This window comes from Petaurus breviceps, unplaced genomic scaffold, assembly GCF_028583685.1.
Source record: "Petaurus breviceps papuanus isolate PSGF00001 unplaced genomic scaffold, PetGlider_PUasm1.0 186, whole genome shotgun sequence".
NCBI lineage: Eukaryota > Metazoa > Chordata > Mammalia > Diprotodontia > Petauridae > Petaurus > Petaurus breviceps.
Genome location: NW_027185798.1, coordinates 4,465,826 through 4,490,946, shown reverse-complemented (window position 1 = coordinate 4,490,946; position 25,121 = coordinate 4,465,826). Strand labels below are relative to the sequence as shown.

Here is a 25,121-nt window from a genome sequence, read left to right as displayed (position 1 = left end):
AGGCTGGAGAAGTGTTGGCAGGATGGGCCCCCATCATCTGGGCTCTCTCTGGGTAAATACTGAAGTTGTTGCTAAGACATTTCACCCAAACTATATGATATCACCCTGTTATTTTCCTTCGGGCCACACATCAACCAGGAGAGGAACAAAAACAGGGCTGTTCAAACCTGGAATTAATTCCCCAGTGATTGGCTGTGGTGGGAAGGCCGCAGATATCCCCCCTGTAATCTGGTTCTGCTGTCAGCTGCCGGCCCTGCCCCAGGCTGGCTGCTTGTGGAGGGAAGGGGGGTGATGTCTCTGTCCCCACAGGATGTTCCTGATTTCACTGAGGGAGGATCTGGAATATGTCTTCAGCTAAGAACATTGCAGGCTAGCCGGGGCTGATATCTGATCCCACCAAGCCCTGCGCATCAGCCTCCTCAGACATGTTTAGAGGGCATAATCCTAAGGCCCAGAAAACAGAGACCTTGCATTAAAGCATCTCCCTGTGCCTGGGATGGTGACTTCCATGCCAGACTCACTGCCCCATATGTCTGTAAGTGGCCTTGCACCCCACTGTCAAGGCTGGGTGGTGTATTAGATTTCGGATCAGGAGATGTGGGTTCAAATTCTAGTTCTGCGCCTTCCTAAGCATGTAATCTTGGGTGAGCTTCCCCATCATCCATCCTCGGGCCCAGATCTTCGGGCCTCCAGAGCCTTCGCATTCATCCATCCCATAGCTGAATTTTCTTTTATGTGACATTACCCATAAGTAGAGGGTGAGCTTTTTGAGGGCAGGGTACCCTAGCACCCAGTGCTTGGCACACAGTAGGTGCTATGTTAAATCCTTATTCCTTCCCCTTCATCCATTTGTTCATTCATAAAAGAGGGACACACACACACACACACACACACACACACAGAGTTGAGTAGCTATACCTTGGGGAGAGAGGAGGGTGATTGCCATTTCTTGACCCAGACCTGTGATTTCATCAGGGTTCAAAATCCCCAGGTGAGAAAACTCTTTCCGCCAGTGCAGACTAGCACCTCTTCTGAAGTTAGTCTTTAGAGCATTGCCTGAGAGACTGAGGGGTCCATTGGGTCGTGAATCTGGAGCTGGGAGGGACCCCAGAAGCTGTCGAGTCTTCTCCTCCCCCTCATTTAACAGACGAGGAAACATGCCCAGAATGACTTGGTGCCTTATTTGAGGAGGGTCAGTTGGTTAATAAATGCTGGAGGTGGGATTCCAACCCAAGACCTCCTGATTCCAAGTTCAGTGTTCTAACCATGACACTGCCTTGCCTCTGGTGGGATGAAGTGACTGCCCAGGGCCCAACAGCCAGGATGTGTCAGAGGTAAAACTCGAACTCAGCCCTTTCTATCTTTGAGGCCAGTTTCCTTTCCACTACGTTACGCTGCCTCTCCTGGTGCAGGTGAGAAGGCGGAAATTAAGCTCCCTGTCCACAGGAGATGCTTTCCCAGTTTGTTACTATCAGATGTATGATAACTGTGCTGGGCTGCAAGTGGGGCGAGTGGGCCGACTGGATCGGTGCTGGCCCCAGGAAAGCCTCGAGTTTCTCCTGCTTCCCAGCTGAGGGATGTGCTCTTCTGCAGTCTTAGGCAGGCCTGACCTCCTAAAGTAAAGAATCCCCATAGATGCCAGACCCGGAGAGAGAGCCGTATTTGAGCATTTGGAGGTGGGGGAAGGAAAGAAGGAAGGATCCACCTGTTATCAGTCAATTAGACTGAGTCCCCACTGGAGGCTCATGACTGAAGAGGTTGGACTTGATGTCCAGCCTGTCCCCTGGTCATCCCTCAGGGTAAGTGGCTCTAAAGCTGGGAGGAACGTCAGAGACCAGCCAGTCTCGCCTCATTTTACAGATGAGAACACCAGAACTCAGGAAGGCTAACTGACTTGCTTAAGGCCACACAGATAACAAGTGTGGGAGGTGGGATTTGAACCCAGGTTCTCCTACTCCAAATGCTTCCCTCAGGCTCTCCCAGCATAGCAAGAGGATCAGAATTCATAGAATCAAAGATCTCAAGCCAGGAGAGACCCTAGCGGCTTCCTAGAGGGCAGGAAATAGTGATTTCCTTTTGTCTTTTATATCCCCAGCAACAAAAACAGTTTGTGCCCGGCATATAGTCAGCGCTTAATAAATGCTCACAACCAGCAGTGAGGTAAGCCCTACAAATATTAGCTCCTCCATGGAGAGCTGGTGACTTGATTAGAGTTCCCTGCCTAATAAGTGCCTAAGACAAGATTTGGACTTGGGTATTCTTGATTCTCTGATCAACCAACTGCTTCAAAGGAAGGATTAAACTTGGTGCTTTTGGCCCCAAAGGGCAGAGAGAGGATCAGTGATGAAGAGGTTCAGAGAGACAGACTCGGCCAAGAGTCCCTAATAATTAGCACTGTCCAAAATCAGAAGAGACTTCCTCCAGAAGTAGTGCACTTCCCCATCACTGAAGGTCTTTAAGCAGGCTCCGGGTGAACACTCGGCAGGGACGTTTTAGAGAGGACACCTGGTCAAGTTCATTCAGACTGTGGGGTCTTGGACATGCCTTCTGAACCTGAGATTCTGTGATTTTATCATCACAGAGGAGAGGAGGCTTCTGGAAGGGGCAGCTTCACACAGCTGTCCTTTCCTGTGATGGCAGAGACCACAGGAATGGGGGTGGGGAAACAGCTGCTGCTATTACTACAAACCCTCGATTCATCCTGACCAAGCCCAGCAAGGGCTACCTAGGATAGGTCAGTGAAAGACCCTGAAGGATTGATTACCAAACAAGAGATTAGAGTTTCTCCTCATCTTCCACTCAATGACTTGCCTTAATGATAGTTTCCTCCTTCAAAAGGAAGAGGAATCATCAAGGGAAAATTCTTTTCTGAATCTGATTCTCACCATCAGGGAGGATATGCTTGCCGTGGTGGAAAGGTTGGGACCCTTGGGGGAAGAGAGCACTCCATTCTAGTGTTTGGAGAGGGAAGGAAATCTGGGCACAGTCTGACCCTAGACTTGAGGAAGGTAGATTTCAAAGGGTACAGAGGAAGGGAATTAAGATCCAATGGACTAAAACTTTATAGGGTAAATTAACCTAGAAAAGAAGGAAGATTTTCCAGAATGAAATTCTGAAGGGGAAGGAAGGAAGGAAGGAAGGAAGGAAGGAAGGAAGGAAGGAAGGAAGGAAGGAAGGAAGGAAGGAAGGAAGGAAGGACGGAAGGAAGGACGGACAAGGAAACAGCAGTGCCTGGAGGTTGAAAGACTAGGAACACTGTGTAGATCTGGGAGATCAGCAGAAGTGATTATTGAACCAGGTAAGAGAGAGAGAAAACATCCGAGTTATAAAAGAGAAGAGGGGCCAGAACAGGAGGTTGGGGGACTCCATAGTTAGTGAGTATGAGATGGTTGAAGAGCCAGCAGAGGAGTCTAAAGGAGGCTGGTGGAACAGAGGAGAACCAAACCAGGAGAGAAAAGTGCTGTGAAAATCCAGAGAAGAGAGGGTTTATCCGGTGATAAACGGTGAGTGCCAGTGTCCAGCGCGGCAGAGAGGTCAAGAAGGATGAGGGCTGAGGACAATACCATTGGCTCTAGCAATTAGCAGATAATTGGTCGTTTTGGAGAGAGCCGTTTCAGTTGAGTGATGAGGTTGGAAGCCAGATGGAAGAGGGGTGAGTGAGCAGGGAGCGAGAGGAGAGGAAGTGGAGGGAAGGCTTTCTCAAAGAGTGCAGCTGAGGAGAGGAGGCACAGAAGATGCTAAGTGCCCCAGATAGGAGGATCAGTTCGAGTTCTTTAAGGGTGGGGAGGACAGGAGCATGTTTTAGGGCATTTTTAGTTCTGTCCTAGAGGCTTGGGCCGGGCCTTGTTGCCTGCCTGCCTCTGTGAGAGGAGTAAGCTTCAGACCACAGCATAATGCGGACCCCATCGATCCCTGAATGTCCTAAAAATGCCAAGTCTCCTTTCCACAATTCCCAGAAGGCTCACCTTCCTCAATCTGCCTCCCAAAATCTTGGTCCTTCCAAAGCTCATGAGGCTCAGGCACCAGTTTCTGCACCAAACCTTTCCAGCCCCTTCTCCCTCTCCCTCCCAGATTACCTTGTATCTCCTTTGTATGTAGTCTACATATGCCTACCAATGCCCATGCTGTTTCCTGGTAGAATGGAAACCCCATAAGGGCAGGGACTGACTCTTCATCGCCCCCGTGCCTCACATAGGGCCTTATACAGAATAAGTTCTTACTAAATGCTTGGTGATGGGTTAATTAGAGAGCAAAGGTCCCCAGTCCTCAGCCAGCTGGTCAAGGACAGGTGGAGGTGATATCAATGCTTTGGTCACTCCTAGAGGGATGGAATCAAGGCCAGACTTACCAAGAGTGTACTTGGCCCAGTCTCTGTAGGCATCTCCACATGCCTCCAAGGGTAGGAAGGGGTGGGGTGGGGGGAGTGTTCTGTGATAAATATGATACTTGGCACAGTCCCCCAGGCTGTCACCAGCTGCTTCCCCCCTCCCACCAGCTCAGAGTCATGTCTGAGAAATCGTGTGACTGAAACCTGACTCTGAGCCCAAAGGAACCCAGGGAGATGGAATTTCATTGGCGCCAGGATCCACTGAGAGATCTGAACAGGTGCTCAGAGGGAGACGTGTCCCTCTCCCTCCAGCCGTTGACTGGACTTCGGCCACTCTTTCTAAAGAGGACACCCTGCCAGAGGGGTCAGGAAACCAGAAGGGATGTAGAGACCACCAGATCATGGATCTAAAGCTATAGGAGACCTCAGAAACCACCTTGCCCAACCCCCTCATTTTACAGATGAGGAAGAGGAAGCTGTGACTTGTCCAAGGGCCCCTGGGGAGTTGGCATTGGAGCCCATGCTCTCTGGTCACAGAGCTCGTCTCATTTACAGCACCTTGGCATGATGGGTCATCACTTCAGTTGTTACAACCAAAATCTTAGGTTCCTGGAGCAGTTGGATTTACCTGGTTACACAACCATGAGCAGATTGCTTAGCCCTGGAATGGATTGACCCTTAACCTTATATGTAAACTGACTCCTAACTCTGACAATGGACAGGCTACCAACACTGTCCACTGATTCCTAGTGCCAGTCACAGACTGACCCCACCTTTTCCCAGGCATGGATTGAACCCCCATGACCCTACTGCAAACCTCTCAACCTTGGCCATGCACTGACCCCACACCCAGACATAAACTGTCTACCAGCCAAGGACTCACCACTAAAATAACTCCTACTGTGGAAACGCCCTAATCTAACTGACATATGGTCACTAACACTGTCCACAAACTGACTGAGCCCTAATCTTAGCCACAACCTTCCTCTTAACCCTGGCCAGGGATTTAGACCTAATCTCAACGATAGGCCTTATGTCCTAACCCCAGTCACACACTAACCCATAACCATGGCCACCCATGATCTCCCTGGCCACCTCACAGTACACCCCTCTGGTTAAAGGGGCACCATGTGAGAATGTGGAAGGCTTACTGCTTCCCACCCCACTGCTGGAGATGCTCAGAGCATGTCTCACTGACAGGGTGTCATTCCCTCTCTCCCACTCACAAAAGCCACCTCACAAACACGTCCTTCTGGTTACAAGGGGGCCTGACTGAGAACATGAATGACTCACTGCTCCCCACCCCACTGCTGGCAATGCCCAGAGAGTGTCTCACTGGCTATTAACAGCACATTCTCTGTCCCTCTTCCCCTCTCACTCCCTTTCCCTCTTTCTCATTCTCTTCTATCTCCCCCCTTCCCTAAACACACACACACACACACACACACAGATTAATAGATGAGAAATGTGATTATACATACTCCTTAATGTGTATGATCTCAGCGATGGTATCAGGCTGCAGGTTTGTTCTGTGCACTGGAAACAAAGACAATTCAGTTGTCTCTGTATCTCTGTCTTTTTGTTCTAAGTCTGAGTCAGAAATAGTGATCTAGAATCACACACAAATGAAAAATCTTTGATCATAGGTTCACATAGACGTAGCTTTAGACTAAAACATGAGATTGGTGCTTCACAGGATAGCAGATTCAGAACCTGTGAAAAGGACCTTAGAAGCCATTGAGTCCATTTTACACAGGAGGAAACTGAGGCAGAGAGGTTAAGAGATGTCACCAAAGTCACACAGCGACTCAGTGTCTGAGGTGGGATTTGAAACCAGACATTCCAGACTCCCATATTCAGAGGGTCTTAGCCACTACATACTGCTGCCACATTTCAGTCAGTGGGGGTAGAAGGAAAAGGCTGCCTCTTTTCTTTTCTTTTCTTTTTTTTAAGATTGTCTCAGAAGTGGGCTATAGATCACACTTGGACCTGTTTGGATGGAGGAGTTGAAGGAGAAGTAAGAAAAGTCAAAAGTTCAAGGACAGGCCAGCGGCATCGCCATTGATTAAAAAAAAAGAAAGAAAATCATAAGGAAGATGGTGGTTAAACATGGTGGTTTGAGTCTGGAGCTTGGAAGGAAGGTCAGGGCTAGTGCCATAAAACTGAGAAGGAACAATCTCAGAATCTGGGGGATGGGGAGGGGGCTGAGGATAGCACCTTGGGGGGTCTGGAAGAAGAGCCAACATAGCGAGCTCTCTAGGAGAGGGGTCACATATGGAGGAGTAGAAGGTCTCAAAGGTCCCTTCCAACTCTATCAAGCAGTCCATCCACAGGCATTCATGAAGAGCCTACTGTGTGTCAGCAACTTGTCTAGGTACTAGCCATACAAAGAACAAGATGGCCAAGTAGCCTAGGGGATAGAGTGCAAGCCTTGGGGTCTCCTGAGACCCTGAGTGTATGTGGGACCTCTCCTCAGCCTGAGTTTCTTCAAATGTAAAATGGTCATAATGATGACACGGGCCTTCCAGGATTGTTGTGTGGATCAAATTATGTCACATCGGCAAAGCACTTTGGAAACCTTATGCTAGCACAATGTCCCTACCCTCAAGGCTTTTACATTCTATAAGGTCTGTGATCCCCTGAATCTCTGAACTGGAAGGACTTTCATCTAGCTCTTAACTGGTGTCTGTGAATTTTGTTCTGCAATATTTTTCAATATAAATGGTTTCCCTAGTCATCTTACATATTTTATCTTATGTATTTTAAAATGAGTTTCCCCAAAGGGGTCCATAGGCCAGGAGGTCCTTGTCACAGGAAGGGTTGAGATCTTTATCTGGTCTAAGCCTCTCATCTTCTAGATGAGGAAACCAAGGTCAGAATATATTTCTGTGTGTATGGAGGTAGATGAAAAGCTAGGGCATCTCTGTTCTCCTTCCTGGGAGAGCTCTCGTTTCTATCAAGTTCAGAGAGAAGAGGGTAGGAGACTGAGGACCCCAACAATGTGCCTCCTCCAGAAGAGGTCTTTGGCTGTTAGGCCATGGAGCACAGAGAGAGTCGGCAGCCCTCGTCTAGGATGAGAACCCTTGAAGTTCTCCGAGTAAGGAATCCAGAAGCTGGTACTCCAGGTAGCCATGCACCCTGATTCTGGGTGACAGGCTGCCCTCTCCCCAGCTCTCCTGCCAAAGGAGCAGAGATGGTTCCCAAATGGGAATACTTGTTGGATGAGAGTGGACCACTCATGGCCTGAGCCCGGGAGAACAGTAAGAGAGCTGGTCATCGGGAGTTCAGAGGTGCAGGGCACTGGCTGGCTGGGCAAGGAGAATTGCTTTGGAGAGATGTTCCAGGGAGCAGAGAGGATGCCCTTGTCTCAGAGCAGACAGACTCCTCTAGGCAGAGGCACAGCATTTCAGATTTCCTGCTGACAGAAGAAGAAATAATAAATCCTACTCTTGGGCAGCCTGCCATGGGAAACAGCTTCTCCTTCATGACATAAGTGAAGCCTGTCAGCCTCGGGGGTCGTGCAAACAAAGCAAAGAGCTCAGCCCTCTGTAGGTCTGGGTTATTGGATAGACAGCACCCCCCCATTTTCAGAATGACCTGTCCCTGGAATAAATGAGCTCCTTGGGGTTAGGTTTGTCCTGCTTTTAAGGGAAGAGTAGCCGCGCCATCACCCATGGACGAGGGAGGCGGAGTGGCATAATGGAAAAAGGCCCGACTCCAGGGGCCAAGAAGCCAGTGACTCCTACCGTCTCTGTGACCTTGGCTGGACCCTAGGCCTCTGCCTTTGCTTACTCTGGTGCTCTGTGAGCATCACAAAGATAGCCACCCATGCCAGGCCATCTGCATTAAGGGATACAAGCAATGAATGCTGTAGGAGGGAAAGAGACTCCATGGAGAAGGCAAAACTTGGACTTGGTCTTGAAGAATGAGCAGGATTTAAACAGTGGAAAGGAAGAGATCCCAAATGAAGAGCATGACATGGCCAGAGGTGGAGGTGAGGGGTGGGGAGAGAGAGAGAGATAGAGAGAGAGGGGGGGGAAGCAGAAAGGAAGGAGAGAAGAGAGATAGAGGGGGATAAAAGGAGAAAGGGAAGGGGAGAGGGAGAGAAGAGAAAGGGGAGAGAAAGAGGGAGAGAGACGGAGGGGGAGAAAGGGGAGACAGAAAGGAGGGAGAAAAGAGATATAGAGAGAGGGGGAAGAGAAGGAGAGAGGGGGAAGGGAGAGAAGAGAAAAAGACAAAGATATAGGAAGGGGGAAGAAAAAAGGAGAGAGAGGGAAAGAGAAAGAGGAGAAAAAAGGAGAGAGTAGAGAGAGACAGAGGGGAGAAAGTAGGGATAGAAAAGATAGAGAGGAGAAAGAAGGATAGAGAGGGGGAAGGGTAGAGGGAGAAAGGAGAAAAAGATAGAGGGAGGGGGAAGAAAAAGGAGAGAAAGAGGGAGAGGAAAAGAGGAGGAGAAAGGGGGAAGAGAGAAAAAAGGAGAGAGTAGAGAGAGACAGAGGGAAGAAAGGGAGAGAAAAGATATATAGAGAGAGAAGGGTAGAGGGAGAGAGGAGAAAAAGATGGAGAGAGGAGGAAGAAAAAAAGGAAGGAGAGGGAAAGGAAAAGAGAGAGGGGGAGACAGAGAGACAGAGAACGAGAACTGGAAAAGTAGGTTAGGCCCATATTGAGGAGGGCTTTGATTGCCAGGAATTTTCATTTATTGGGGAGCTACTGAAGTTTTTTGAGGAGAGAAGTAACATGATCAGTGTGGCATTTGTGCCTGATTAGTCTGGCGGCCAAAGTAGACTGGACTGGAGAAGTAGTGACTGGATCCTATCCTACAGCATTAAGAGACTTTGCAAATGTTCAAGGCGCACATAAATGCTCCTGTGATTGCTGTCATTACAGTGACTCTGGGCTGAGCACATCCACACCTGATTCTACGCCTTGGATGTGGGGGTTCGAGCTCAAAGGACCAGAGAGATCGTCTTCTCTGAATCTCCCATATTACCAAAGCCCAGAGGACGGAGGGTTCCACCCCATCAAGGGGGATCAGGGCTGCCAGACTCCGTTTCAAGGATCCTTCCACCACATCCCACATTACTAGGAGGGGAGGAAAATTTGGGAAGAGAAAGGAGGCAGAGGGGAACCTCAGGCCTGATGTTCTGTGCATTCTTTTTGCCTTTTGGGGGGCAATTGGGGTTAAGTAACTTGCCCAAGGTTACATGGCTAGTATTTTTGTGTGGGTGTTAAGTGTCTCAGGCCAGAACCGAACTCGGGTCCTCCCGACTCCAGGGCCGGCGCTTTACTCATTGCACCACCTAGCCACCCCTGTGCATTCTTTAAAAAAAATTTACTAATGTCTTTTGTTTTTACTTCTTCGTTTTCATATCTCCCCAACCTGTCGAGATATCCCTTATGGGGTGGGGGAGAAAGTAAAAGATAAATTTAAAAAGGAAAGGAGTAAAAGCAGTTGAACAAACTCATGGACATATTAGCTGAGTCTGAGCACATATGCAGTATTCCCCACCCCCAGCACCCCCACCTGCACATAGAAGAGAGCTCTGTGCATATGGAGTCTTCTACCAGAGTCTCCAAGAGACCCTATGGCATCAAAGAGGAGGAAGGGGGAGGGGAGGAGAATTGATTTGTTAAAAAGAATGAGCAATCATTTCAACGTTCCCTGGAACCCACTCACCCTTTTCATTTCTTTAAATTAATATTTTTGTTTTCTTTGGCACTGTCAGCATTTTTAAGGAAACAGACCCTGAGGCAGGAAAGGAGGCCAAACAGACTCTAATTCAGCTGGTAGGGGATTGGTCAGCTTCCTCTTGGGTGGCATGCATCTGACGTGTCTGCTACTTGAAGCATCTCCTTTGGTTGACAGACCCCTCTGAAACCTCTGTTACACAGCAGCCCAGCCCTACTAAACCTAGCCAAGACACTCTCAGGTACTGCTAGACCAAAGCTGGAGTTTGAGAGAGAGAGGGAGAAGAAAGAAAGATGGAGGGAGGAAGGAAGGAGGGAGGAAGGAAGGAAGAGAAAAGAAAGAAAGAAAGATTATCATATTATCAATATGGGAAATAAAGTAAAATAGGGAGCTGGGTTCAAATCCTGATACCTGTGCAACTTTGAACCTCAAGTCCCTCATCTATAACATGGAAGAAATTGGAGGCAATGACCTCAGAGGCTCTAAGTCTGCAACCTTCAGATGTCTAGCTCCAGTGGTGACCCTGCCAGCTGCAGCATCTAACAAGCCCCGTCATAGTTCCTTGTCTGTTTTTGTTTATTTGCTTGTCATCTCCCCCATTAGATTGTAAGCTTCTCAAAGGCAGGGACTGTCCTTTACCTCTCTTCCTATTCCCAGGGCTAAGCACAATATAGCACATAGTAGGCGCTTAATGCTGGTTGTCGTCTGACCCAGTCAACATAAGTGTGCTTTGGCTACAAAACATGGCACATCCTGGACCCTCTGCCTCCCACACTCCTGGCTTCTCTTCCCTGGCACAGCTGGTGCCCCCGTGCCCTCCTACCCACCCTTCAGAGTCAGGACTTCCTGGGGTCACAGTTCCGCCCCACTGGGAGTCTGCACCCTAGACTGGCTGCACATGGTGAACCTCCCCTTTGGCCCAAGGACAGTCTACGTGCCGGCACACAGCAGTCTGTGCGCAGTCAGTCCACAAACAGAAGTACTTACTGTGCACCAGTTGCTAGGCACTGGAGATATAACAGAAATGAAGTCAGACTTGACTTTAAGGAGCTTATCTTCTCTAGGGGGACATAACATGGGAATGCACAGGCTCTTACAAAGTTGGTACCACTAGCTTTGGTGAGGGGATTGAGGGCAGGGGGAGAAGCAGAGATAAGGAGCAGCTTTATGCATTAGGGGGCAGTTGAGTAGGGTCTAGAAGGAGTCCAGAGACTCTAAGAGGCAGGTGTGAGGAGGAGGGGGAGGAGCATTGCAAGCACAGGGTCAGCCAGGGATGGAGGCAGAGGGGCCGAGTGCCAGCAGCATCCCCACCAACAGTAAAGGAAGGATCATTTCTGTACAGCTTAGCCCAAGGAGGACAGAGGGATGGGCAGTGAGGGCTGAAGAACCCAGGGAGGATTGCATCGTCTTTCCAACAGCCAGGGTCTGGAGCAGCTGCCTGTCCCTGGTGGCATCCACGTGGCAGCCTCATTGCCCTGCCGGGCTGGCACAAGGTATCCAGCAGCCTGACTGTGTCACCTGGCCTGGGTGGATAACTCAGGGTCTACAGTTGTGTTCTTGCTCTCTTCCTTTCCCCCAGACCCCATGTTTCAGTCACATGGGACTAGGCTGTAGGGTCATGAGTCTCTGACTCTTTTAACCTCCGTTGGACTCAGTTTCCTCTTCTGTAAAATGAGGGGACTGGTCTAGTTGGCCTCTGCGCTCCCCTCTACACTAGCTCTCGGATGTTGTGACCTGAGGTTACTAACTGGCCTGGGGACAGGGGTGTCTGGTGTGGACTTCACTAAATGGACGTGGCTTCGGGGGTCCGTGCCGGCTATGGCAGGTTGAGCCCGAGCTGGCTCCGGTCCCCTGCTCCCTCGTGACCCCTCTTCCCTCTCTTTCCCCTGAAGGTCATTTCCAGGACCTGCTGAACAAGTCCGAGCGGGCTCTCCAGGACACGTTCCCCGGCGTCCACGGGGACCTGTACACGCAGAACTCGCGGCTGTTCAGGGATCTGTACTCGGAGCTCCGCCGCTATTACCGGGGCTCCAACATCAACCTGGAGGAGGCGCTGGCCGAGTTCTGGGCGCGCCTGCTGGAGCGGCTCTTCAAGCAGCTGCACCCCCAGTACGTGCTTCCGGACGAGTACCTGGACTGCATGGGCAAGCAGGCAGAAGCCTACAAGCCCTTCGGCGACGCGCCCCGGGAGCTCAAGCTCCGGGCCACGCGGGCCTTCGTGGCCGTGCGCTCCTTTGTGCAGGGCCTGGGCGTGGCCATCGACGTGGTCAGGAAGGTGTCCCAGGTGAGTGCCGAGCCACCCCCCCCCCCCACGTCCTCGCAGGGTCTACTCCCCATCTGTTTACACATCAGTCAATCGGCAAGCATTTATTAAACACCTCCTGTGTGCCCGGCACATAGCCTGAACCGTGATGGGCCCAGTGCAACAACAAGAACACAGAACTAGGTGCGTCCTCCGCAGATGGGCCTTGAATGTCCTTGTTGGGGAGTCCAGGATCCTCTCCAAGCCCCAGCGAGGCACCTAGGAAAGATTTTATTACCCACCATTCACTGTTATCACCCTGTGTTCTTCTCATTACAGCAGCGTGGGAGTGTGGAGAGAGGTGGGCCAGCAAGACCTCTGACCCATCCTGGCTGTGTGACCCTGGACCAGTCCCTAACCCTCCCAGCATGCCAAGCAACTCCCTAAGAATGTGTCTTCATAAGGCACCTTACCGGTAGAAGTTACTGAATCCAAATAACACCCTCTTTATTACATATAGAGAAGCTGAGTCACAGAGGTGGTCTCAGAGTCAGAAAGCCCCAAGTTCAAGTGCTGCCTCTGAATTAAATGGCTCTGAGACGCCAGTTTGGGAATTAAGAGCCCAGACAACACTCCAAGACCATAAATTTCAGGGCCCATTTCCTTCAGTCTTGGTAAGAGGAGTTTACTATGTCAATGTAATCACAGATGGGGTAAAAATAATAATACACATCTAATTCATATCACAAAGAGAAAAAAGTACACATGGCCAACATAGAAAAAGAAAGCAGCTGTGTGACCTTGGGCAAGTCACTTAACCCCAATTGCCCTCCAAAAAGCAAAAAAAAAGGAAGGCAGAGGAGAATGAAACCCAATGGAGAGTGTAAGCCCTGGTGAGAGCTGGTCACCCTGCAAGGTATTGTGGTATCAGTCTGGGGGCTGACACCAATGGGCAATTCGTCAAACCAGAGATTTGGAGCTAGAAGGAAGCTGAGAGGTCACCTCCCCCTCCTTTGTATCATCCCAACAGAGTCTAAGCTCGTCGAGAACAGGACTTGATTCATTTTTGTCTTTGAATCTCCTGAACACAGGTGCTTACAAAATGCTTGATTGGTTTTCACTAGCTTTGGAAAGGCACATTGTCCATCCTGAGATGTGTGGGCTCCTGGCCCTCTAGGACATATAAGGAGGGGCAGATAGTTTCACCTGTGTGAAGCCTCTGTGTCCCCCTAAAGAAGACCGGGCTGTCCACGAGGGTCAGTGTATGTCCCCATGTCTCTGGCCAAGTGGCTCAGAGGACAGTGGTCCAGGAGTGTCCCTGCCCACTGACCCCACCCTGGGAGCGCAGGGTGTCAATGCCTTCTTCTTGCTTCCTCCAGCACTTGGTCCCTAAACTTCCCCTTAGTGTGTCCCATGTTGTTCTCAAGCTCCATTCTCAGAGCTGGAGCAGTGGCCCTCCCTGCCCAGGTCTCCATGGGCACCTGGCCCAGCCCTGACAGGCCCAGAGGCAGTGGGAGAGGGAAGCAGAGCCCCAGAGCAAGTACTGACTCCAACTTGTCTAGACCTGTGAAGTCCCTGTCCTGGGACCTCACCTGCATCCTCCCACTAACACACTCCTCTTGCACTTATTCTGTCTCCTGGATCCAGCTGTTCAGATCTAGCCAGCTGGACTCAGTTTCCTCATCTGTAAAATGGCCTCTGTCCTTCTTAGATCTAGAACCCTTGTGGAATTCCCAGTTCCATCCTCGTCTTCTCTCCAGCATCTATTCTGGATAACGCTCTCCTCCTTGATCCATGCATAGTCTGGCCAGGTGACTAGGGCCCCTTAGGGGATGTTGACCATGCCCCTTCTGCTTCCAGGTCCCCCTGGGTCAGGAGTGCTCTCGGGCCATCATGAAGCTGCTTTACTGCTCCCACTGCCTGGGTGTCCAGAGCCCTCAGCCGTGTTCTGGCTATTGCCGAAATGTGATGAAGGGCTGCCTGGCCAACCAGGCTGACCTGGACACCGAATGGAGGAACCTGCTGGGTGAGAGTGCTTCTTCTAGACCTAGTCACCTCTTCCTGGCCCTCCCCCCTGCTCTCTCCCCGTATCTCACCTCTTACCCTGCATGAGACCACACTGTTCTTGCCAGATTCCATAGGCACCTCCATCTTCCCCACTACCCTAGCCCCTTGAGTCTCCCTCCACTGGACCTTCACTCCCCAACTCCATCTCATTCCATCCCATTATTCCAGGCTGCCTTCTATGCCCATAAAGGAAGTGAGACCAAGCTGGGCTGTGTCCTAGAACACAGGGATGAGGGGTTCCTAGAACCCTCTTTGGAAAAACCTTCCCCATAAGGGATGATGTCTCACCCCAACCAATCTGAGCTTCTACAGAAATAGTGTAGAAACTATATTATCCATCCAAGTTCCACTGGTCTTTTTTCCTTGGGAAACTGGTCTATGAGGCCTCTCAGAGTGCAGACCATGGGTACTCCCTCTCCTACCTCTGCTTCCCCCAACAAAATATCCCTGAGGATAAGACTGAATACATATCTGATATTGAGAGTATGGGTGTTGAGTACAGATTAAGGGGACATCAAGGCAGGCTTTAACTGGCCTGGGTGTGGCTTTTTTCTGGTCCTATTCATTTGAGACTTCTAGCACCCCCTTCTAGGGTCTAGTCTCTGATTTACTCAGAGGATCCCACTTTCTAGCCTGTTCTTTGGGGCTAGCTCAGAGCACAAAAGGAAGATTCCACCATTTTAGGAGAATCATCCAAAGCCCAGTGTGGCCCCATGCCTACTGAAGGGCTGTGTTTATCCCATGCCCAGTAGGCTCCCTTTCTGGGAGCCAAGTCACAAGATAGAGAGCCTCTGGGGTGTCCCCCCCAACTTTTTTATTGTGTCCTTTAGCAATCCTGTAAAGCTTAGGGTCTCCTCAGAATAATGTTTTTTAAATACTTCAAATATATAGATTTACAAAGGAAACCAAAGGTGGGTGAAAATAAAGATATCCTTTTTTCCCTATCCAAGCCCTCGATGGTTCCTTATTTCCCCCCCCTGAGAGCTGCCTGTATCCTGGCAGAGCATAACCTCCCCCACTGACGACTCTGGGTGTGTCCCTCCAGACTCCATGCTGCTTGTGGCTGACAAGTTCGATGGCCAGACAAGCGTGGAGAACACAATTGGGACAATCCACGTTCGGATCTCAGAGGCCATCACCGCTCTCCAGGACAACAAGGACACACTCACAACCAAGGTGGGGACACCTGTCCATGGAGGGACCAAAAGGGAAGGGGTCAGGGAAAGGTTAGTGTGGGCTCAGCCCCACGGGCACACACCCACATGGGTACACATTGAGGGATCAGATGGCACTTGGCACGGTCACGCCTCTACCCACGGACAATCAAAAACACAATTTCCTTCCTCTAAAATGGGCCACGAGAGGCAGGGTGATATGACCTTGGGATGTGTCAGTCTACCGCCCAAGGTGGCCTCTTCCCACTCTCAGTGGTCAGCAGTGGCAGAGGGAGGTCACCATGCACACCAATATCACTGGTCTGGTACCAGCAGAATTGCTTATGGGTGCCAAGACTGGGAGCTCTGTCTGGACCTGTGCACACGCCTGTACTTGTGTAAGGCAGGAAGTGCAGAGCAAACCTTCAGGAATCACTTCCCAGGGCCTCGGTTTCCTCATCTGTTAAATAAGGAGGTGGGACAAGATAGTCTCAGAGGTCACTTCAAAGCCAAGTCCAGAATGCCCTCCCTCACTTGTCTCTCCCCAGAGAGTCTAGAATAGAGCTGGGAGATTACATCAAAAAGGAGGAAATGACAGAGTGAATAAAGGAGTAGAGGGAACCAGGAAAAGCCATTTTGTGAAACAAGATACTGTGGGACTTTTCCTCACTTCCTTGGGGGCGTGGGGGGGGCCTTTCTCTAGGTTTTTCAAGGCTGTGGAAATCCCAGAGTGAGTGGCAAGGGCTCCAGCGGAGAGGAGAAGAGAAGGCGAGGGAAGCCTGTTGCGGAGGAGAAGCCCTCAGGGATTGGGCTGGAGAAACTGGTAAGTCCCTCCCTTGAGTGCTGGACCACTGCACCACCTCAGGGAGCTGGGATGGGCTGAGCATGGGCAGCCCCATCAAGGGCCTGACCTTGGACATGATGGGTGGTCCAGCAAAGGAAGATGGCGGAGCTTCCGGCTTCCAGCCCTCCAGTGATGGTAACGTACCAATAATCAGAGTGAGCATTTACAGAGACGCTTTTGGGATTTGCAAAAGCACTTGTAGATAGATTGTTTTATTTAATCCTCACAACTCCCCTGGGAAGGTGGGGCCATTACCATCCCCATTTTACAGATGGAAACACTGAGATGGAGAGAAGTTACAGCCCATGATCCTAGGTTAGAAATTTAGAAACATTCCAAAAGAGCGAACTGAATTCCAGGGTGGGAAGGTCCTGCGAGGGTCTGAGTAGAACAGTCATTTTACAGATGAGGAAAGTGAAGTTTTACAGATGAAGGAAACTTCCACAGAAGTAAAGAGGCTTATCCAGCTGCTCAGCTAATAAGTGTCTAAGGTGGAATTTGAAGCCAGGTTTTCCTGATTCCAGCTCATTAGCCTTCTTCACCTGCAGCTAAGTGAGCACTTGGCTGACCCTGGGCAAGTCACTTAACCACTTTCTGCCTTGCTTCCTCATCTCTAAAATGGGGAGAACAATGGCACCAATTCCCAGGGTGGTTAGGAGGTTCAAATGAGTTCATATTTTTAAAGCAGCTTAGTACAGTGCCTGGCATATAGCAGGTGCTTAATAAATGTTTACTTCCTTTCCACCTTCTTATTTGTAATCATGCATTTATTAAGCACCCACTGTGGGCCAGTGTTGCTTCCTAGATATATCTTGGGCAGGATACAGCCCCAGGTTGGGAAATTCATGCTCTTTTACTCCCAGGCTCCCTCTGTACTTGATCCACCTCACTGTTAAGACTGCCCCTTGGGCCTCATGCGATCTCTTCTGTGCCTTTCCTTAGGTCTCAGAAGCCAAAGCCCAGCTCCGGGATGTACGAGACTTCTGGGTCAGTCTCCCTGGAGTCCTGTGCACTGAGAAGGTGGCCATGAGCTCAACCATTGACGAGCGCTGCTGGAATGGGATGACCAAAGGACGGTGAGCAGACCGCCTTCTCCCCCTTCCTAGCTCACAGACCCCTCTTCTCGCACCCCAAAAACCCTTAGCTGTACAGACTGCAACTTTCTGACCTTCCTAGGGCCTGCCTCCTGCCCGTCGTCCCCTTCATTTTATTTTTTAATATTTTCTTTTGTTGTTGTGAGGCAGTCTCTAATCTCCCATATCCTGGCCATGAGACCTTGGACAAGTCACCTAACTGAAGTTCTGGGCTTCAGATCTCCCCTCCAGCTGTCGAAAGCCCCAAAAGACCCTCCCGTCTTTGCTCTCACTGCGTACACACAGAGGATCCCTCTGGTGATTTTATCTGTCCCTTTTCTCCCTTCCCTTTCAGGAAGGCAGGGTTCAAACACAGACATTCTTCATTACCTCAATGCCCACTCCAAAAAGCATTGTGCTAGGCACGAGAGAAAGATAAATTTACTTTACAGAACCAGCCAGGGGTGCAAAGAAAAAGAAAAACCATCCCTGACCTCAAGAAGTTTACATTCTAATGGAGGAGATACCATTACACAATTAGTCATTCTCTCCGCATAAGAGAAATGTGGAGTAGATGGAGGGTGGCCCTAGAAAGAAAGGCATTTGTAGCTGGGGGGACCAGGGAATGTATCACACTTAGAATAATAGTTAGCATTTTTATCACACTTTAAGGTTTGCAAAGACATTACATACATTTAACATGATTTTGTAAGGTAGGCACTATTATCATCATCCTCCCTTTACAGATGAGGAAACTGAGGTCAAAAAAGTTAAGTGACTTGTCCAAAGTGATTCAGGTAATAAATGATTGAGGCAGGATTAGAACTCAGGTCTTCCTGACTTGAGGTCCAGCCCTTGATCCACAGTGCCAGCTCACTACAATGGCCACGGAATGAAATGGGACAAAGGAAATCAAAACAGGCGTCAAGAGATGATGTGTGTATGTGTCCTCCCCCTCCTCCCCCCGCAGGTACCTCCCCGAGGTGATGGGTGATGGCCTTGCCAGCCAGATCAACAACCCTGAGGTGGAGGTAGACATCACCAAGCCTGACATGACCATCCGGCAGCAGATCATGCAACTCAAGATCATGACCAACCGCTTACGCAACGCCTATGATGGCAATGACATTGACTTTCAGGACACCAGTGAGTGGGACATTGGGGCTCAGGAGGGAGGAAGGGAGAAGGTGGGGTCCCAGGTCTACAAACCTGAGGTGATGGTGCCGCCTGAGGAGAGGGAGGTGAGGGGCCACTGGGATCCCCTTCAAAGTTACTGTCAGAGGGACCAACATCAGGAATGGTGGCAGAGTTAGCCGGGGGTTGGCCATGGGGGCGTCACCAAAATTAGGGAGAAACCCGAGAGGTCATTGGGTCCAGACATCACACAAATGTCTAAGGTGGGGTTAGTTCAAACCTTGACCCTGCTGACTCCCAACCTAGCACTGATGTCCAGAGGGAAAGGGGCCCTTAGGGCTCCAAGGGATGAAGGTCCTGCCTTTCTTACTCCCCCATCCCCTTTTACAGGCGATGACATCAGTGGCTCAGGGAGCGGTGATGGCTGTTTGGATGAGGTCTGTGGGAAAAGACTGAGCAAAAGTCAGAGCACGAGGCAGCCGGAGACCCACGCCATCCCCAACCTGTCAGAGCACGACGGGAGTGGTGCCCCTGGCTGCACCCAGCCTTCCTCCCTCCTCCTCCTCCTCACCCTAGTCCTTGCCGCAGCATGGTCCCTAGGGCGATAACCACCCTGCCAGCGAAAGGGACTATGGCCGAGGCCGGCCTTTGCCAAAACGGACGGACAATATTTGATTCATCTTGGCAGATGGCGAGAACGCACGCGAGTGAGCTCAAGGGGGAAGGTCGGTGACTGAGAGTGACTGTGGCCGGACCCAGGCAGGAGCCTTCAGCCACTCCCCGGGCCCCATGGTCATACCTGGTCGTTTGTTTGTTTGTTTGTTTGGGTTTTTCTGTTTTTTAATTTCATTCTTTTCCTGGGGGGCTTCACGAGGCTCTCTGTTGATGGGAAGATGACGCTTTCCCCAAAGGACCTGCAGTGGAAGATGCCGAAGCAGCAGCAACGATGCTGCGTGACACATTACTAGCCAGTGTCCAGCAGCAGAGGGAGGCCAGTCATGGGGGAGCTGAGCAGAAGGCCGAGCTTGAAAAGCCACTGCCCCCTTGAGAAAGACAAGTGCCCGTGCCTTCCTCCCCTCCAGCATCCACCCCTGCAAGCAGCCTCTCCCCCAGTGGGGAACCGAGTCCTGGCCTCAATGCAAAATCCTGCCTTCAAGACCTCAAGGAAATAAGTCTCTCCTTAGTTTAAAAAAGTAGTTTTTAAAGCAGCTGATGGTTCCCTGCCCTTGCGGTGCCCAGGGGTGGGAATTTTATGTTTTGCATGAGATTCCAAAATTCACCCAAGATCTCAACCAACACTAATCTATAACTATACTCCCATGGCATGGGACATTCAGACAAAAACATGCTGCTGCTGAGTAATTGGACCCTTTTTGTTTTTTTTAACTGGCACCAATGCCCTTTTCTCAGTGAACTTGACTGTCAAAGGCTTTATTTACAAATCATGGTTCTTTGCGATATTGATCCAATGTTTCCAGGGGGAGCTAGAGAAGATGGCGCCACGACTGTATTGGGGGTTATTCTTTTTTCATTGTCCAACCCAGGAAAGAGCAGCTCTTCTGCCTGGCTTCCTGGGAGTACTAACAGGCCCAGCCTTCCATTTCATAGCTGGGATCACTGAGGCGCAAATGGGGCAGAAGCCCTTCCTCGGGTCTCACACTGGGTCAGCTGCTCTTAACCGCCCTGAGAAGACAGCTGGCCTTGCAGGCCACACCAAAGCATCCTCGCTGAGTTATCATTTTGGTTTTACTTTGTCCTGTTCCTTCTCATACTCCGTAATTTCTTACGTGATCGTCAGGCAGGAACTCAGATTTTGAGTTTTCCTTTTATTATTTTCGTTTAAATATCCATAGAGGGAAAGATATCTATTTACCACTGGCAGAACTTTGTCGTTCATAGGGCTCCAGGGACATCACTGGAATCCACAGGTCAGCAAGTCCTAGTCTGAGGTGGGACACAGAGCCCCACAAGACCTATCCAGTGAAATCATGATGGAATTTTATTATGTTACTCATTGATCTGATATTGTGAGGATTTTTTTTTCTTTTGTTTCTTCTAGTGGGGAGGTTGGGGCAGGAAGGTAGAACCAAAATGCTAGCTATTACATTTAAGGGTTTTGATAGGCGTGCATAAACTTTTCAATACTCCAAGTCCCATTTCCATTGTTAAGAACATTTCCTTGGAATTATTTTTCAAGGCACTTTCCTTTCAAAGGAAGACTTAATGGAGAGAGAGAAAAAGAGCTGACCTGGGAGTCAGAAAAAATGTGGGTTCAAGTCCTGCCTATGATTCCTCAGCCAATAGTCAATAAATAAGCATTTCTTAAGCGCCTATTCTGGGCCTGGCACTGTGGTAAATACTGGCATTTTTCTAAACCGTGGCCTTGGGCGGTAACCACTCCATGCCTGGGGAGTTCTAGAAACAGAGAAGTCAAGACAGAGATCAGATCATTCCCTACACAGGCCCAGCCCATTCATTTTCCCCCAGTCTCTCAAAAAGAGGGTGTGATCTGCAGTCTCTCTGGAATAATTAAGCCTTACCAAGTCTGATGAGTTTAATGGCCATTCCAAGTCATGGCCCCTTTAGACCAGGAATTTTTGAGAAGTCACAGTGTTACTAAGCATCCATTGCTGCAGAGGGGAGGACTTTATGGGTGGGATGTCTCATGGAGCTCTCCTTCAAGCACAAACAGAGCGCTGCCCATTGGATCCCTGAAGCTGCATTCTCATTGGTGCTATGTGTCATCCTTCCCCATTCACAAGGCTCTAGGCCCTCAAGCAATTGTGTTTTCCCATTCATGCCCCACAAGGCAGCCATTCTTCCCAAGACTATGTTTACTACCCACCGCCATCTTGGTATAGTGTTATCTTGGCCTTTTCATTCCTTTAAAAAAAAAAAAAGACCTTGCCCTGAGTGGTTATAGGACCCAGATGCCTGAGGCAGAATGGTCCCTTCCACCTACCTTGGGATAGCATTTATCTTTCCCAATACTCTGGGGAAAATAAACCTGATTGGCCTACTCAAGGGTCTCTAAATAGGACCCACTGTAACTGATAAGAGGGGAAATGGCTATAAACTCAAACTCTGAGAACTAGAAGACTTCTAGACCATCCAGGACAGGAACCTTCAGGCATTCTCCTGGAGGGTCACATGATCAATTCCAACTCAGTGCCCATTGTTTATAGGTCTGAACATGCTAGCTAACAGGACAGCTAGTAGTTAGGACACCCAGAAACTCAATGGATCAGAAAACAGATTTAGAGCTGGAAGGGACTTCATCTAGACCCATCCTCTCATTTGACAGTTGAGTACACTGAGGCCCAGAGAGATTATGTGACTAAGGTCACACAGGTGGCAAATGACAGAGATTGGATGTTTAGCTAAAAAAAATATTTTTGCTAAAAGGCTCAGGCTGGTTATAACTGGCCTGTGGGTCACATGTGATGAACTGGGACCTCATTAGAAAGAGGGGGACAACGAAGTCACCGAGAGGGGAAGGGATTTGTGATCACACCCGTCACCTGCCATAACACAGGCTGACCCTGATGGTCACAGGACTCACATCCACCAGGTCAAGGCTTGCCCGATACTAACTGTCAACAAGTTGTTGACACCTCAAGTCAACAGATCTTCAATCCAGGACAGTCCTCATGGCCTCCACTCTACTTTGCAGGGAACAAGCTGAAATCCCTAAAGTGCTGCCTATCATGGCCCATATGTCCATTTCATGTCTCTGTCTGGCTAGAAAATGAAAGTCACATCATCCAAACACTTGGGGAGGTCAGAGAGTCGTAGAACAGGGAGAGATCTTGATGGTCATCCAGACCAACTAATGCCTCTTTAACAGCCCAGACCAGTGGTCTCCATGTATAGACTTCCCATCACCTCTGGGAGATTCACTCCTCCCCCAGAAGACTCCCTGCCTTCTCTTTGGAACCTATGAAATGCCATGGTTCTAGGAACTAAGAAAATCTCATTACCCAGCAAGATCTGGTTTTGGTCACGCAAAAGCCAGGGCTCCATGTTTGAGTAAATGGACTGCCTTCAAGCCAGTCCCTCCCTAAGCAAGAAATCAGATTACTGCCCAGTTAAGCTAGAGTACACATTGAGAAAGCAAACCACAGACCCCCATAATTTTGGCCTTTGTTATTAGAAGCTCAACAGATGGGAAGGAGTCTGGAGGCCATCTTGCCCAATCTCATTTTACAGATGAGGAAACTGAATTTTAGGACTTGCCCAAAATCACATGGAGAGTAAGCATCAGAGAGGGGGATTTCAACCCAGGTCTTCTGACTCTAGAGTCAGCATCCAGTCAGTAGATCCACATTTTTTGTGCTCAGCCATTAAAATCACTGGACTAATAAGTATTCACTAGGCGCTTAGGTATTTACTGTATTCCTTTTCCCCTGCAAGCAGCCTAGCCCATGACAGTCCCCCATGAGGGGGCAACACAGGAGAAGTAGAAACTCATTATCTATCCTCCCCAGTCCACAACATAATTTGAGAAAAATTTGTCCAAAAACCAGTGCGTCCCAAAAGTCTTAATCATTACAATTTAAAACTGAATGAAGACTTTTGGGATGCCTTATCTGTTTGATAAGGTGGGTTGAGTTGTCCACAGCCATAGGCCTTTAGAGTCATACAACAAACATAAAACTTTTGCCCTTATGTTAAAGTGCTAACTGTTAGTACCTTAGAAAAGGAGACCAGTGGCGAGAGTGATTCATTGTAATTTAAAATAAAGTAAAATTAATTAAATTTAAACTTCCATCCCCCAAAATAGAGAGTCAGGTGCCACTGAGTTCATTTTGACCACTGCTCAAAGTCCCAATTTCTATAGGTCAGGTTTGATACGAAGGGGTGGGGAGGAGTCAGAAGAGGCTTTGAGGGCACCGTTGCTTACCATTTACAAGTCACATAACAAACAAACCTACTTTTTCTGGTGGGCTTACTAAGGGATAAGGACAATTCAATAAAAATGTTTTAAAAGCCTCCAGATTACTTCTTTGCTTTTAAAAAAGAATGCTTCTCTCTCTCTCTCTGCAAAATGAAGATTTATTTCATTCACTGGCAAGACTGGCCAATTAGGTATAAATTTCTTTCTGTTACCAAGGTACCTGTAACAATCTTGCACTGTTTATTGGAAGGTAGAATGTGTTCTTTGAATCCTTGTATAAATAAAAAGGCTGGAGACTTAAATGGGCGCCGGTGCCACAACCTCTTACCAGGGTTTCCAAAGCCTTGTTTTGTGTTTTCCCAATTGTGTGACTATGCTGAGGCCATGACCGATTGTTCCTGCTTTCAAGTTAAAACCTGGAAATATCACTCATGTTGATTTCTGTGTACTCACTCCATGCTCTGAATGAATGAATCCTTGCTGTCTAGGAGCTCACTTACTAATTGGGGGAAATAGCACATACAGGAAGACTCAGCTGCAAGGCAGATGGGAGGAGGGGGTCAGAGATGGACAGAGCACATCTGGCCTCTCAAAATCTTAACTGTGGGTTCATACAGGGGCATTTAGAAAGTGGTGACATGACCCTGAACTTTGGATAGATCCATGATCGATCACCTAGTAATCAAACAAGCACTTCTTAAACACATGTCAGGGGAGGGGAAGTGGGGAGGAGGGTCAAGGCCAAGGAGTGGGGGTCGAGGCCAGGGAGTGAGGGGGCAAGGGGGGGGGGGGCCGGAGAGTGGGGGGAGAGGGTTTACAAAGACAGAATCCCTACTCACATGGGGTTTATATTATAACAGATAAGAATAAATCATAAAATGATAATAAATACCTTTCCTAGGGTTTTGTCACCATCTAGTTCAAGCACCAAAGCTTAAAACACAATTACTGTTGTAGCATCATCAAAACTGATTTTCCAAATCACCCTGGCCCTATATTCTTAAGATCATACATTTAAAGCTGAAAGGGGCATTAGGAGCCATCTAGTCTAACTTCTCCATTTTACAGAAAAGGAAACTTAAGTCATGGGAAGTTAAGTGGTCAGCCCAAGGTCAGAAAGGTAGCCCTAACCATTCACAAAACACCAAAAAACAACAGCAACAAAAATCTGCTTCAGATTACATGTGACACCATGAAATTGAGGACCAAGGCGAGTGACTTGCCTGAGGTCATAGCGTAGCCTCTGACTCTCCAGTTGGCTTTCTTTCCATTACACCAGGTCACCTCCCATCGCCAAGCCACTCGACCCTGGGCCTGGCACCCCAAACTCCTCTTCCTCAACAAGTCAGCAATAGTTACGCCATTTATTTCTGTTGAGGCGACACTCGGAATAAGGCACACAAAAGCATGCCAAGACTTACTAAGTAGGGTTTCTATGTCAACAGATGCTTAAATGTAATTATATGGAGAGGGTGGTACAGTCAGGAGAAATCACTCCTATTCACTGTCATGAAAATGGAGATACCCTCTTTGGAAGTCAGGCTGAATACAATTAGCAAATCTGAATGGTAATGACGGCTGTTAGCAGCCCTGAGAAGTGTAATGCCAAGGAAAACATAAAAGAGTCTTCTGACCCTTCTCTAGCTCCCTCTTCCCTCCCCCCCCAAAAAAAAATATGGAGAGGGAGGGTTGTG

General features: G+C 49.1%; 1 protein-coding gene across 2 annotated transcripts in view; it reads left to right on the top strand.

The window, feature by feature from the left end:
* Positions 1-23,855, top strand: part of GPC1 (glypican 1) — a 163,692-nt gene extending 139,837 nt beyond the window's left edge. The window contains exons 3-10 of one of the 2 annotated variants that reach the window (XR_011168597.1): positions 11,909-12,300; positions 14,119-14,284; positions 15,371-15,501; positions 16,183-16,302; positions 17,266-17,399; positions 18,367-18,542; positions 18,921-23,140; positions 23,322-23,855. Coding sequence is in view for 1 of the 2 variants with exons in the window: in XM_069089430.1 (XP_068945531.1) it covers positions 11,909-12,300; positions 14,119-14,284; positions 15,371-15,501; positions 16,183-16,302; positions 17,266-17,399; positions 18,367-18,542; positions 18,921-19,138 (1,337 nt within the window). In the remaining variant the exon portion in view is untranslated. Of the gene's footprint in view, positions 1-11,908; positions 12,301-14,118; positions 14,285-15,370; positions 15,502-16,182; positions 16,303-17,265; positions 17,400-18,366; positions 18,543-18,920 lie in introns of both variants that reach the window. The other variant, XM_069089430.1, reaches the window with a different exon arrangement.
* Positions 23,856-25,121: the final 1,266 nt, after the last annotated feature.